At 44.8% G+C, this 16090-nt stretch overlaps 2 protein-coding genes across 2 annotated transcripts in view; one reads left to right on the top strand and one right to left on the bottom strand.

Annotated features, from left to right (window-relative positions):
* The window catches only part of MAP3K21 (mitogen-activated protein kinase kinase kinase 21), a 40203-nt gene extending 31781 nt beyond the window's left edge, over positions 1–8422 (bottom strand). Inside the window, exon 1 of the mRNA XM_059467661.1 lies at positions 7687–8422. Coding sequence (XP_059323644.1) covers positions 7687–8422 — 736 coding nt within the window. The remainder of the gene's footprint in view (positions 1–7686) is intronic.
* A 5385-nt stretch (positions 8423–13807) lies between these two features.
* The window catches only part of PCNX2 (pecanex 2), a 152946-nt gene continuing 150663 nt past the window's right edge, over positions 13808–16090 (top strand). Inside the window, exon 1 of the mRNA XM_059469294.1 lies at positions 13808–13960. Coding sequence (XP_059325277.1) covers positions 13808–13960 — 153 coding nt within the window. The remainder of the gene's footprint in view (positions 13961–16090) is intronic.

Here is a 16090-nt window from a genome sequence, read left to right as displayed (position 1 = left end):
CATTTTCAAGAACAGCAAAGTAAAAAAAAAACTTATTTTGAAATGAGAACTCTGCAAATTTGACAGTGCTGTCCTTCTCTTCAGAAGAGAAAATGAAAGGGAAAGCTGATTGTTTGTCTCAATAGTGTAACATTTAGCAATGAGTTTAAAAGTACAATATTTTTCCTTTCTACATAATACAGGAGGAAATAAAAGCAATTAACTTCAGGAAGAACAGTGGCATCTAATCCTAATAGGTGAGAAAATCACAAAACTGCCTGAACAGTGAGAACTAAAATATAACCAGTTCCAAGGGTTAACTTGTCCCATAATGAACCACAGCAATGAAGCATTTACTCCTACATTTTTGAGAGGGAGGGCCGACTTATCAGCTCCGAGTTAATAGTACACCTGCCAAAACACAGATTTTAGTCACTGTGAAGAGAACAAAGAATGATTATGTAGCCAACACTGGCATGTCTAGGACTGATTTAACTGGAGCTATGACCCCCACCCCACACAAAAAAGGTTAAAGCTGGCAGGAAGCTCCAAGGAGGAAGAATACTTCTGTGGTGACATTATATATATATGGAATTTTCCCAATTTACCATATTTAATCCATGAATTTTACATGCAGTAAGAGGGTTAAAATTTAAACATGCATTTATTTTCAGTGACTGGATTGAGGTAGGCTCTTAGTAACATGGTCAAGCAAGGTAAAAGTGATGAAATGTAGTTTAAAGCTGTCAATCCAGGAATGTAAGTTACATCAGTTGTTATTTTTGTACTGCTCATGAATATAGACAGCCAAGTAATTTGGTATTTATCTGTTTTTATCTATGCATCATGTGTATTTATGTTTACTTCAATGTCCTAATTTTGCTTCTAATAAACAAAACAACCCCAAAGCTCAAAAAAAAAAACAAAAATCTGCATTTTTAGAAGCATTGTTACTGAAAGTTATTGAAACAAATTTTAATGCCTTAAATTTTAACAAATAATCAGAAATAAATTTCAAAGTCAGAAATTACCCTATGCTGCACCCACTCCTTGCAAATGTTTATCATACAAGGTCATTCTGTTTCAGAACTTGCAACACTGAAGCAAGTTTAGAAGAAAGCTCATACTCAGTGGTAAGAAAACTTACAGATTGCAAACAAAAAGCCATTCTCTTCTAAGGTCAAAAAAACCCACAAAACAGCATTCAACATCCAAATACAGTTCAGTGATGTGTTACTTCTCTATTCTTTTGAGGTTGCAGAACATTTTTGTGGAACTTTTAATATTTGCTAAGAGGGTCCAAAGACATGCCCTGTCCCTGTAGCTCTCATGGGGATGGGAGAATAATCTGTAACTAAAAACTCAGTTATAGCTCAATTTCTTCTCATGCTTGGATAACACCAACAATGTCTCAATTTCAACCACACTTTGCAGTTTGCTTATTTAAGTACAATACCTCATTTACGAAGTGTTATGGTCAGCAGTTAAAATTATTTTTCGCTGTTTAGAGGAATGAACAAAATTGTATAAGTATTTTAACAACTAATGAGAGGTGTTTAGCTGTCTGTTTTTCTATTAACCTGGGTGAAATTAGGTTGCTTGCTCAGTACAAATTTCAGACGCAAAAAAGTATATGAGCCTATTTTAGCGTACCAGCTTTAAAAAAAAAAAATGAGCCAAATAATGCTTGAAGTCTTCTTTAATACACAAATACTAAAAACACTATAATCCAAAGCCCTACACTTCAATTTATAATGCTGCCCCAAAACAGAACTCTTTACCATCAAAAACAGTGAGAAAACACAACATACAGACTAGAATGTGACTCCCACATTCTCCATGAAGAGGTCACCAGAAACCCTGGTGCAAATGAAAGTTCTGAAGAAACCTGCTAGGCATGGGCATAACACAAAGCAGGAAAAAAAAAAAAAAGAAAAAATGATCTTCCAAAAGTTGTAAACCAGATCACTTGGTGTTAGACAATGACAGAACAAAGACAGAGAAGAAAGACATGAAAAACCAAGTTAGATCCAGAGAAAGATCAAAGCAATATTATTCTGGACTAAATATTCTGACCTGTTAGAGATGCAGTCTCAACACCAAATAAGAAACAACTCTCTACAGCTGTCAGATGGACATAGTTGGGAAAACATTAAAACGAAAGTCTGAATTAAAAATGAATTATAAATAGGGGTATTAAAGTTCATGAGCTTTTAATTAATCAAATTACATATAGCTAGTGTTTCAGCCTAGAGTCTTGTTTTCAGCATTAAGCACTACATGTAAATTTACTTCGGCCATGTTAAGTTTGAGGGACTTTGTTCTAAATTAATGAGCAATTTTTTCCACCTGTTAATGTCCAGACTTGAGACATAGAAAAACATCAAACAGAAGCAAATTTAGAAGATGGTAACTGAGGCGAAATAAATGGCTACTGCAGTTAAGTCTTCATCTCCAAATAGAATAACTGCTGGATATTATTCCTCCTCTGAAAGCTTACACAGGACAAATATAGTGTTACAGAGGAGCAGTTCACAAAATTTCATTTCATGGATATTGTGTTAAAATCATAATGTTTCTGAATATTATTTTTAAATGCTGAAACACATCCTTCATCTGGAAATTAGGCCTCTACAACATTTTAACACTATAGTTATTTCTATGGTGGAATGAGACAATCACAGCAATCAGCTACTCAAAACTGTTCTTTCTTGAATTCCAGTATCTTCCTGGACACAAACTACACAATATATTTATATGCAACAAGCATATATATCAAGTGAATATTAAAACAAGTGCAAAACATAGCATTGCCTTTGATGAACTGGAAAAAGATACTACTAGCTCAAGGCTGCTAAGCATTTGATACTCCCACAGAATCCAGCTAACCTTCAGGGCCTTTCAAAAAATAGAATCCCTATTTACATAGTCTGAGCACACATGAAATAATGAAAAAAAAATACTGGGAGCAATGTTTCATGAGACTTAGAACTCTTTCATGTGACATAAGGATATTCAAAAGAAAAACTTACTGGAAGTCAATGGCACGCTAAGTTTAAGTAGATCACAACCTTCAAAACAGGTAGTGTTTCCCAAATAAATGAAATTTTGCAATCCTACTGATATTTGCATGAAGGTGGTTTTATTTTGGTTTTGTGTTTTTTTTAAAGAATACTTAACTAATAAGGTTATAAAAATCAGTGCTCCTTCCTGCGTATCCACTTCCAGATGCTTCAGGATGTATGTTCTTAATGCTGCAATGCAGCAGCATTACTTTCACAGCAAAGCACAAGGCAGGGCTACTGCCTCTCAGACATGGGATAGAAATCTGGTACACCTGGCATAATTTCTAACTTTATGTGATTTTTAAATAATTTAGAACAATGTAGAACATTTAAGTACCATGACTTCCTATATGAAGACAGCATGGAAAACTACAGCATACAGATTTTAAAATGCTAAGTAACTTCTGGCCCACTATTCTACCTGACTGATATTCTATTCTGGCCCACTATTCTCCCTGAACAGCTAGCCTAAAGCTGCTATACAGACACATTTGAGAGAAAGCAGCTTTTACAAATTCTGGAAAACATTTCCATCTTATTTTAAAAGGTGTTTAATAAAAAATAATAAAAGGTGCATAACTTGAGCAATTCTGGTGCAAATTATGAGAATTTGTTCTTGCTTTTCTCAAACTCCAGGACACCCTGCCTCATCAAAAGCAACTGATTCAACAGTTCTGTCAAAACACATCACACTTCCTTTTAAGGTTTTAAAATCAAATGGTTTCTATTCTCTAACTGCTACTCATTATACTAGATTGAAGAACATGACATTACAGTGAGTTGCCCTCTCCTATGTTTGATTCCTTCAGATTCTAGTAGTTCTCATTAGCACTGTCACTTCCATGGCCTTATTCAACAATCCTTGAAATTCAAGCTGACCTCAACAATTTCAAACAGCAATATAAACTCAATGCTCTTCACAGAGCTGAGGGCTGCAAAGGACCCTGGACTGCTGGAGGAGCTGGTGAAAGCCACAGCAAACCAAACCCTTCTGGCATATCCATCTATGACAAGTGAGTACAGAGCCCTTTATCAGTACTGTGTTAGTACACTTAATCTACACATAACCAGCTCTGTAATCATGGATATGTCTACGCCATAAGCAAGATATTCTGAACTTACTGCAATGGTTCCTACAAGTACATAAGGCTGCTGCACTAGAGATAAAGTGCATTTTTTAAAGGCAGAAGCAGTGCACAGTCTGAAATCAACCCCAGAATCACAAACCTCTGTTTTCTCTAGCCTTGACTTCAGAAAGTGAAAATGTGGCATACTCTAGCTGAACATACCACTAGCTTTTTTCAGGACAGAATAATCAGGGAAGGCTGTGCTGATCCCTTACACAACCACAGGTCTTATAACTAATAAAGTGTCCTTGATCAGAAGCAAGAAATTTCATCCCCTCAGAGAAAGAAGCTGCCCTTCCAAAGAGTCAGAAAAAAAGCTGAGATGTGGTAAAAAGACACACATAACTTATAGTGTCTGGTCTTGTAGATGAATTCCTGTCTTCTATTTCCAGTAAAACCTAATTTTTTTTCATAATCAGCAGGCATGCTAAATCAAGAATAACTTCCTACCCAGAAGACAGAGTTAGGAATATTCAAGTATTTTCACAGTTTTTAAGACATCTCCTTTTTGGTTAAAGCATCAATTAATTCAGAATTCCTTTAGTAACAATGATGGCTTCAACAAAATAGAATTTTCTTCCATGATTTTTATTCATATTTTAGATTAGGTAAAGTTCACCTGTTAATCTTTTATTTTAGATTATGTCTTTAATCTATAAAGTATATTGAGGAATGTAAGAACTGCTTATGAGAAGTTATCCTCAAAACAGGCCATGATATTTGTCAGTGAAACCTCTCAGTACTTCAGTCATACAAAGTTTTATAAAGCACCCACGACTGGTAGGGCAACATTAGACATCATGGTTACTATGTTTCATTTAAGCACACATATCTAAAGCTAAGTGTTCTTAACACTTTTGTTTTGTCTGCTTTTGAAAATTTATTTTACGTGGACTCCAGAACTGAAGAAACTCTCTCTGCTGTTAATAAAACTCATGAGTTACACTTCACTTCCCTGTTCAGCCCTCAAAACCAAGTTTGTTAGTTTTCCTTTCTGATATGAAAAACCTTTGTTTACTTATTAATTTCCCTTACTCTGGCAGAAACACAAACCTTTTCCCACCTCCCAGAAAGAGCCCATGAAACAAGAGCATTCAAACCCAGACAGTCACTGCTGTTAATAAAAGCTGGCTGCTCTCACGGCTCTTCTGTTTGTGGCACTTCTTCTCCAGTCCTGTCAATCTGGCATCAGTGAAGCCAGAACAGATATGCTACAGAGATCCCAGCTCCATAAAACTGCACAGAGAGAAGTAACATGCTTGCCTTTGAGATGCTTGCTATTGCCTGCCAACCACAAGCCCAGACACATACCTTTTCTGGATCAAATACACTGGTAGAAGGGGCTCCCTTTCCCAGCTGGAAAAATTAGCTCCCGCCTACTTGCTGGGGAAATAGTTTGGGAAGCATTCCTTACCACATCATAACAAGGACAGTAATTTTTCCAATTTATTGTCTGAGGAAGAAAAACCATCCTTCTTAACAAAAATAACAAGGTTAGCACAAAACTGATTCACTCATACACTACCTAGAGCTGCTTAAGGGCAAGCACTGAAGCACCATCAGCAGCTGTGCCTGGAAAGCAGCGAGGAGCAGGAGAGGAATGGGCGCTGCCAGACCCGTCTGGGGCTGCAGCCACTGCAGAACTGCTCCTGTCCATGTCAAGCAAGTCGCTCACTCAACCCTGGCAGCATTCCACTCCCACTGTGCAAGACTGCAAAAGACTACAGAAATAGGATGAAGGGAAATCTTTGATGAATGGATGAGTTACCAGAATGGGATACTGCCATGACTTGCAGTCATTTTAAATTCATGTTGTTGAACAGTATATGGTACCAGCAGTGCACCACTGTCTTCCTACACTATAATTTAGGTGGATGATCAAGAGACATAATTCTATTTAGCATATTCAATACTTCTTCAAACTAAGAAGTTTGTTTGAAGTATCTTGCTAAGATTAAGAAATACAGGTGAGAGATCTAACTAGCTCAAGTTAAGTTCATCTGCAACAGGAGTTAGTAATGGAAGCAGTGAATAGGCACCTAAGCTGAGGTTATAATCAGAACGATATTTTTTAAATGCTCTGCCATTACCCCTATAAGATGACAATGGTAATCAGTTCTCAGCAGTACTCAGCTCCCAGTGTTATGCTAAACCACAGGGCTATGAATTTATTTCAGACACGAACTTTGACACTGTCATTTAACATGCTGCTAGCACGCAGCAGCCCACTCTAAGGAGAGCCACTAAGCACTCCAGGTGAAGCAGCTCATTCCTTACACAGCAGCAAACTAAAAGGGCACAAGCTGGCTACAGACCACTTGCTAGAAATAAAGGTGTTGGCCATGACGCTAAACGTCCAAGAGTTCACCACCCGTGCTACAAACAGAGCCACAAACACAGCTGAGCTAGGTTCTTTCTTTATCAAACAAATAGTGAAAGTATTCTCAGAACAGTCAGTCCCATGACTGAGCCTTGTCTTAACAGGCCATGCATGGTGACCTTCAAGACACACAGCCTCTTAAACAAAGTGCTTCAAACTTGAATGAAGCTTTTTTGTTTCTGCTGGACTACTTAAGGTCTCCTAACTGGAAAAAAAAGACTAACACATTGCTGCACTTTTGGAACATTCAGAACAAAAAGTAAAGAGTTGAGATAGTTTCAGATATTTGTGGAAACGCACACATTTCCACTTTCAGGTCATCATTTCTAAACACAACTACAACCGCAAGCCATAAACACTCTATTCTAGTAATCCAGCTTTCCAAACGCACAGTGGCAAAAATCTTAGATGCTTCTGCATTGTCAGATGGACCAAGGAGCCATTAAGCACGAAATGAGCAACTCCCCCATTCCTGCAGGTGCATTTGCCCATGCCAAGGGATGAAAGCGAATCTGGCATCTGAACAACAATGCTTCTACTGGTTTTAAGATACTTGTCTTTTCCATCTCAATGTTGGCTAAGTGGACAAATTTTATCGATGTTAAATGCATGCAGTGAAAACCAGAAACACATACGATTGTACGGCAGTGAAATAGAAGTGATACACTTATTAAATCTTTTCTTTACAAGGCGCTTGGTTCCTTGGGTTAGTTTTAAAAGCCAGGACCACACAACATCAGAGTAAATACAGCCTTGTAGATTTGCCATTGTGGTGGCTGCGCACAGAATTTTATCCCGCTCTCAGTGAGCTTCCCTCCGAGGGGGCTGGACTGTGCGTGCGCTGCAGGTACCCCCGGTTCCTCCCGACCTTTCCACGAGTTCGCAGCCAGCTCTCAGCCCGGCAAACCAACCTGCCGCTTGCCCAAGCTTCTGGCAGCGGGTGCCCGAGTTGCGACACCCATCCCCCGGTGGAACAGGGCTCTCGGACGGAGCCTGTCCAGGCCTGGCCACCGCCCCCGCACCGCGGCCAACGCCGCCAGTCCGGGACCCCCGGGCCCCGCGGCCTAAGGCGGGGACATCCCGCCGCCGTCCGAAGGTCCCTCGTCATCTCCCCCCCGCCCCGCCCGGGACTCACTGTTGCTCGACTTGAGATCCCGGTGCAGGATGGGGACGATGGCCTCGTCGTGCAGGTAGAGCATGCCGCGGGCGATCTGCACCGCCCAGTTCACCAAGATGTGCGGGGGGATGCGGCGGCCCCCCCGGGCGGCCGCGGCCCCGGGAGCGGCGGCCAGGGCCCTATTGAGGGATCCGCCGCGGGCGAACTCCATGACGAGGCAGAGGTTGGGCTCCCGCAGGCAGACCCCGTGCAGGGCGATGATGTTGGGGTGCCGTAGCATGGAGAAGAGCTTGGCCTCCTGCCGCACGCTCTCCGCCGTGGCCGTGATGTCCTCGTCGGGGTCCTGCCGTGCCGCCTTCACGGCCACCTCGCGGCCCCGCCAGGTGGCCCGGTACACCTTCCCGAAGCCCCCCACGCCGATGATCTCCTGCAGCTCCAGGTGCTGGAAGTCGATCTCCGTTAGGCTCCCCGCGGGGTCCCCCAGCCCGCCGCCCCCCGTCGCCGCTCCACCGCGGGGCTGGCGGGTCACGTAGTTGGCCGGGAAGATGCCGAGGCGGTGGCGGATCTTCCCCGCCCACCAGCCGTCGTCGCCGGACACCGCCGCGTCCTGCGACAGCACCTCCACCACGTCCCCTCGCCGCAGGCTCAGCTCGTCCTCGCCGCTCGCCTCGTAGTCGTACAGCGCCGTCCACAGCGGGCACGGAGCGCCGCTGCCACCGGCGGACGGCGCCGCCCCGGCGCCCGGCAGAGCCATGGCAGCGACCTCAGCGCCGGCGGCCACCAGCAGCAGCGCCGCCGACGCGGGAGCGCCCGCCCGGCCGCATCCTCACCTGCCGCCGCCGCCGCCGAGCGGGAGCCGCGGGAGGGGAGGGCGGGGCGTGGGCAGGGGCGGGGCCGCCCGGCCCGGTCGCCGCCGCCGCCGCCGCGGGGCTCCAGTGGGGAGAGCGCAGGCGCGCGCGGGAAAGGCGGGGAGGGCAGCGCCGGTGCCCCGCGCCCGCCCGCCCGCGCCCGCCCATTGGCCGCCCGCAGTCACGTGGCGCGGGGCGCGGAGGGGCCGGTGCCGTCCGGGGGACAGGGACGGGGCTGGGGTTGAGGGGGCCGTGAGCCCCCTTTTGTCCCTCGGGGGCTGCAGACCGGGCCGGGGGCTTGTGCCTCCGCCGCAGCTTGCCCTCTCCTTCCTTGTGCGGCTTTGGGCCTCCTTTGGAGCGAACCCCAAGCGGGTTTTGAAGAAATCGAGCTTCCTCGGTTCGTGCTTACTCCGCCACCTGCCTCCGCCGCTCGTGGGCTCTCACAGAACCCGTGGGTCGGGTTGGAAGGGGCCGCAGTGGTATATCTGTTCCAAGCTCAAGCAGTGTCATCCTAGAGCATATTGCACAGGATTGAGGCCAAGTAGTTCTTGAACATCTCCATTGAGGGAGAACTCTGGACAATCTGTTCCAGTGTCCAGTCAGCCTCACGTTTCTTCCTCATATTCAGTTGGAATTTCCTGTGCATCAGTTTCTGCCCTTGCTCAGCCCCACTGAGAAGAGCCTGGCTCTTGGCACCCTCCCTTTAGATACTGACAGGCATGGATGAGGTCCCTTCTCAGTCATCTCTGCTCGAGGCTGAACAGGCCCAGCTCCCACAGCCTGTCCTTGTGAGAGATGTTCCAGGCCCGTAATTACCTTTGTTGCCCTCCTCTGGACCCACTCCAACTCTCCCCTGCTCACCACCCTGTCCATGCAGGGGCTGAGAGAGTCCCAGCCCTGTGTGGTGTGATCACACAATCCTTTCCATTAAGAGGCTGCCTGAAAATAGCAAATGCTGTGTATGTGCTATTTCTGGGTAAAGATTCTCCTGGTTTTAAGTGGAAAAATCGTATCACTTTCTAAACTAGAGTTGTCGTTTCCTTGGAAGTTGGAGGGAAGTGTGTGGGCTGGGGACGCCCTCTTGTCTCGCCAGCGTGGTGGGAAGCAGTGGTTCAAAGTGGAAGGAAATGAGTTTTCATGCCAGGAGCCAATCACTGTGCTGTGGAACCTGTGGTTATGGATGTGGCTGCTGCCAGCAGAGGCCCTGAGGAAGACAGTAAAGGCTTGGGAAAGGTGCAAAAAAAAGCAGTGCTTGGTTGAATAACCTGGTGTGATGAACACTCAATGTTTTGCACAAAAACTTAATTCAGAGCACTGTACATCTCTACATAAATGCAAAATTTGCAGCTGGATACCACAGAACTAAGGTTTGAACATAAAAAATTGTTACAGTAAAAAAAAAATTAAAATTACAGTATTCAAAAATCATAAATTCATGTTTACCTCACTGTATTTATAGTTATACACACTGCAAAAATACAATTATGCTAAAGTGACTTACTGAACCACATTAACCAAAAAGAAAGAATGCAGAACTAGCATGTCTATCAAGTCTTCTCCCATTTCCTTTAATATAACATTGCCTTGCAGCTATTCAGAGAGGTAATTACAAGCCTTTCCCTTATCTGCATATTTGCCTTATTATAAAAGCCATAAAGTATGTTGTAATACAAGCGTTCTGCCACACAAATTCCACCTTGTACTTTGTTATCTAAAAGAATCTGCAGGAACTAATTAAGTGTGGAATGTTTTGGGTCAGACAAGGTATTGGTTGCAGTACAGTGAAATGTTTAAATATTTATCTAGAGATATTATTCCAAAATTTGTTTTTGAAGTGCCACTATCCACTAGCAATCGCTGCACTCAGGTTAGACTTTGTTCAGTGTTTCTTCAGCACCCAGTGCTCCAGGATCTTGCTGTATAGTTGCTGTTCCTAGTTCAAATAATGGAAATATTGTGACCCAAAACAGCGTGAAGTGCCCTTAACTTTCCTGACGGCACCACCTAGTGGAGTTAGGGGCTAAAAGAGCGGCGTACAGATGGCTCAGACCCTCACTGGCCTCTTTGTTGAGAAAAGAGGTCCCTTTTTTCATCTTTGGCACTCCTGCAACTGTGTAGCTCCAATACTGTGCATCTGCCTTGTGTCCAGGACACATATCCTGACCTGGAAATTACAGGAACCTTTCATAACTGCAAGTATCCTTGCCCCCCCCCAAAAAAACCAACTTGGTGAAAGCATTATCCAAAGATGAGGAAGAGTTGAAAGATTTGAGTGATGTGTGGACATGGTTTAACCCCAGTTAGCAGCCATGCCTCACGCAGGCACTCACTCACTCCCCCACCAGCAGGATCGAGGAGAGAATCAGAAGAGTAAAAATGAGAAAACTTGTGGGTTGAGATAATAGGAAAAGGGAAGCCACACTCACAAGCAAAGCAACAAGGAATTAATTCACCACTTTCCGTGGGCAGGCAGGTGTTCAGCCACCTCCAGGAGACCAGGGTCCCATCACGTGTAATAGTTACTTGGGAAGAAAAGTAACTAAGATACTCCAAATGTCGCCCTCTTCCTCCTTTTCCCCGCCACTTTATACTGAGCATGATGGTCCAGAATATCCCTTTGGGCAGTTTCAGTCACCTGTCCTGTCTATGCTTCCTCCCAGTTCTTCTTTTTTGTGCCACCTCACTGGCAGGACATGAGACACAAAAAGATTTAAGACAAATGTGACATAGCAGCAACCATTGTGTCACTAACAGTATTTTCATATGGAATCCAAAACATGGCACTGTACCCCCTACTAAGAATGAAATCCACGCTATCCCAGTCAAAACCAGGACAACAAGTCAAAATAATATCAATTGCAGTCTGCATTATCTAGGCCTTCCACTTTTTAACCTACATGAGTTAGAGGTCTCAAAAAACAGAAGAGAGGAGGTTTTGAAGAAGCTTTCTCTTTGCACCATAGTTTACCCACCTTTCTGTATTGGAGCTGTGCATGTAAACAAAATTATTTGCTGGCCTGCCTGTGGGAAAATGACTTCAGCATTTTCTGAAACTTAACACTTTTAGTTATCATACACCAAAAACATTCATAGCTGCATATTGCACTTGATTCAATCATTACAATTGGTTCAATAAACTTTATCATCTTTGAAAAGAACTTGCAAAGGATAAAAAAAAAGTTCACTCAACAAGGCAGAAGTTTGGGCAAGGTGTGTTTATAGGAATAGCACATGAGGCACGGCCAGGACTGTGCCTCCTTCATACAGCTCAGGAAACATCCCAAGGTCACACTGAAGAAGTACTCAAGCGCCAAGGCTGTAGATCCTTAGGCATCTAATGGTGGCAGTGCTGCTGAGGGAAACGATGCCATTCCTCCCCTGCTCCCAACCACTTGTTCACAGTGCTGTATCATCCCTCTCATCAGGCCAAAACTAGCATGGCCACATCACCTGAGACATCAGGAAGAAAGCTCAGGTATGTGTCATAGCTATAATAGCACCTGTGGTCTCTTACCTTTGTCAAAAAAAAAAAATCCACACAAAGCACAGCAAAATGGCGTTTGGTTGGTGAAACTGTAGCCACAGTCAGGAAAAATTGAAGTAGAGTAAATTTTGTGATGTGCAAGATGATGTATCCATTTCATACATTCATCCTTCACAAAATTGACTGTAATAAAAGTCTATACATGTGGAACAGTCCCTAGAAGGGGCTGGTGAGACCCTTAAAATTGAATTTCACCGCTATTTTCTGATGGTCGGGGGTGGGAGGTGGTGAGCATCGTGTGAGTTCAGCCCTGGTGTTCACAACCCACCTTACACCCCTGTGAAAAACGCCAATCACTTGTTTTTAAAAATTTAAAAGTTTATTAGTAATAAAATTGTTATATAAAAATAGTAATACAATTAGAGTAATAATAATTTGGACAATTTGAATTAGGACAAATATGAGACAATAAATACAAAGAGTTATGGACATCTGGGTACCTTTTTCTGGGCAGCATGAGCCCGAAAAAGGACACCTGTTAACAAAGGATTAAAAACAATAGCCTGTTGCATAGTCATACACTTCATACATGATGCATAAATTCCATTCAAACACAGGATTCTGTCTGGTCATCGTCAACTTCTTCCTCCGAATCCTAACAGCGCCTTTGAGACAGGAAGAAGTTCGTTTCTTCTGATAACAGCGCAGTAAATTCTTTTTCTCAGAAAGATTTAGGTGTCCTGTGGCTGCTCTCTCGCTGCGAGTCCTTTCTTTTAAACAAAGCATCTTACATAGCATCGTTTCTATTTTAACAATTTTTATAACCTAAAACTATATTTTAACACAGTACTTAAGAGAATTAATACAGCATTACTTTCTAAAACAACACATATAATATTCATTTTAATATTTGCGAAAAGCCAATCATAAAGTACATGCATTTTCCACACCCCCTTCCTTTGGGGGCGTCCCATAAGAATATACCTGATATCCTTATGTCTCATTCTTCACCGACTTTAGTCTCTCCTGCCTAAGGCTTCCACTCCGCTCTATCGCCTTTTCAGCCCCCATGTCCCGCACTTCGCCTGAGCTTCCTCCAGCCCGCCCCTACCTCCTCACTCCGCTGATTTGAGGTCAGCTGCATGAAACGCTTTACGAAGGCAGTTTGAATTTTTCCCTAAACCCATTATTGAAAAAATCCGAATATTTTTTTTGAGGAATTTCCCCCCATCCCGCCCAAAACACATCTCAAGTCTACGCAGAACGGGTGACACCGAAGTTGGGCAGAGCTCTCAGATCGGAAACTCGTGATGTATCGGGCAGGATCACTGAGAACCCGGCGGTGGGGGAGTGGCCGCCGAGGCGCGCAGCCCAGCTGGCGGCCGCCGGGGCTGCCCCCGAGCCGCGCTTTTCCTGCACCTGCGAGCGCACCTCGCGGTGCCCGGGGCGGGACGCGGCCGTGACGGACACCCCCGCGCCAGAACCGCCCCCCCTCCGCCGCGGCTCGGCCCGGCCCCGCTCCGCCCCGCGGCCTCCGAGCGCTGCCGCCGCTCCCGGCAGCCGGGCGCGGACCCCGGAGTGGCGGCGGCCGCGGCCCCGCGGCGGGGCAGAGCGGGCGCGGTGCCCGGCGGGGGGCGGCCCGTGACGGCGCCCTCCCGGCGGCGGCGGCGGCGGCGGCGGCGGCCGGGGTGGGGCGGGCGGGATGCTCGGCGTCGCGGGGCACCATGGGAGAATCCGCGGGCGCCCGGCATGGCGGCGGCGGCGGCGGGCGGCTGAGGGGCGGCGGTGGCGGCGGCGGGGGGCGGCCATGGTGTCGCCGGCGGCGCGGCTGGTGGGGCAGGGCGTGTGGGCGGCGCTGACCGGGGGCTGGTACCACGACCCGGAGCAGGGCGCCTTCACCAACAGCTGCCACCTCTATCTGTGGCTGTTCCTGCTGACGCTGCCCATGGCCCTGCACCTGGTGAGAGGGGCTGCCTGAGGGCGGGCGGGCGGGCGGGCGGGAGGGAGGCACCGGGGCGGGAGCCGCGGGCCCCGGCCCACAGGCGGCAGCGGCGAGGGCGTGTGCGCTCAGCCGGCTGTAAACTACCCTTGGGGGCTTAAATATTGGGGTTCTGGGCTTTACCTGGGGGTTTGCGTCTAAAGGTTAACGGGGTGAGGCGGCCGGCTGCGCTAGGCAGGGGCCGGCCCCTTACTTAGCCCTGCCGAAGGAGTTGGGCAGGGGTGCAGTGCTGGTCTCTGCGAGGGCTGAATGACCGTGGGGACGTTTGTTCAAAATTCTCTTTTGGAGACAGGTGTTTTGGTTTTGTTTTTTTAAAGTTTGATCCAGTCTTACCTGCTGAGAAGGTTAAATAAATGGAAAAATCTAGATACCATGTAATTAATACGCTTTGCTGAATGTCGCTGGTGAATCACATGGCTTTTTGTGACATGCAGCTCCCTTTGTGCTGAAATTTAAACTTTGCAAGTGAATAATGATTAGAGTTTGTTTGCTGGAGTTTAAGATTTATTTTCCTGAAAAGCTTGAAACTTTTGCTCTTGTTTTTGTGTGCTTTCCTACTGTGTGAGAAAACCTTAAAGTGTGCTGGATCATCGAATCTATTTTGGTGTGTCCTTCAGTGATTATAGGGTAATATTGCTTCCGTTAAAAGCACTTTCCATCCATTTGGTTCCTGGAGTGACTCAACTAAATTCTCTACTTCTAAATGGATTTCTTCACCCTACATGGTCAGATATGGGCCTGATTATCAAAAGCAAAGAGCATTTATGAATTCCCCTGCAATCCCAGTGGAAAGCAAATCTTGTATTTTTAAACGTGAATTGGTATTGGGTTTTGTGGCATGGATTGCAGTGAATTCCTGTAAGAATGGCTCATGGAGTTAATGAACCAGAATAACAATGTGCTTTCTTCTGATTGATTGCATATTTCCTATGCAAACTAGCAAGTTGTAGGATTGTCTTGCATCGTAGGATTTGCTGTCCAAGTCATAAGTGTGATTAAAAAGGAAAAAGGATTGAAGGCTAACTTTTTTTAGTTGAAAAAAGTATGTATCTGGAAGGATTCCTTGTGGGAAACTTCTGAACTGAAGAAAGTGTGGGGGTTGCACAAAAGAACACTGGACTCAGCTAAGCTAGAAGTCATTTTTTAAAGGGGAGAAATGTAACTTATCTAGTGAAATCTCTTGGGCATCATCTTTGCTTACCTAGATGGACTTGCTTTTTCTGCAGACTGACTTTCTGATGAATCATCTGGTTAAATGCAGGACTTGTGTTCTTGAGCTAACACATTGCTGTGGGAATCCTTTGTCCTTGATAAGAATAAAGGGTTTATTATGATGGCTGCATGACAGTAATTATGTTCTTACACATTTTCTTGTTTTCAAGTGGCTTGTTTCTAAGGCTTTGTAAACTTTATTGAAGACATCTATTCTTGCCACTTAGAAACTTGAACTTGCTTTTCAGAGAAAGGTTTTTTTCTGGTTTATAAGAAATTTTGTTATAATATTCAGTAATGTTTGGGGTGATATGTTACACACTTGACACCAATATTTTGGATTCAGCTAAAGCAGTCAGTGATGTTTCTTGAAATGGCAAAATGAAAACAGATCAGAGTACTGCTTTTTAAATTTTTCGTTTGCTTGGGATAGTCTTTTGTTGAAGTCAGGAAGTCTCTCTGAAGCAGTGTGATTTGAATCAAATGGCAAAACTCATCCATCTGTTTTTGGTTTTTTCACAGTGGCTCAGCAGAGGCGTGCTGACGGTAGCATTGAGAAGCTTAAAGTATCAAGTTATTTCTGTTGTGTGGATGGAGAATTTCTTTCTCTAGCTTATTCAGCATAGCTTACTTTGGTACTAAGGATTCCTTTATTAGCTTTCTCTGCCCCTGAAAATGCAGCTCTGTGTTTCCATTACTTTATTTTCTTTATAATTTAAACATTAAAAATGTACATTGGATATTTCAAGTATCATTGCTGTTCAAATCAACTTTCAAAATTATGAGATCTCTTCTGTGCCACATCAACTTTCATAATATATTAGGAATTAAAGTTATCTTTTCCCACCAAACAGTTGAGGATCCCTAGGTGTTTTGCAC

The sequence above is a fragment of the Ammospiza nelsoni genome, chromosome 3 (assembly GCF_027579445.1).
Source record: "Ammospiza nelsoni isolate bAmmNel1 chromosome 3, bAmmNel1.pri, whole genome shotgun sequence".
Taxonomy (NCBI): Eukaryota; Metazoa; Chordata; class Aves; order Passeriformes; family Passerellidae; genus Ammospiza; species Ammospiza nelsoni.
Note: the sequence above shows the minus strand (reverse complement) of the source record. Positions and strands in the feature narration are given on the sequence as shown.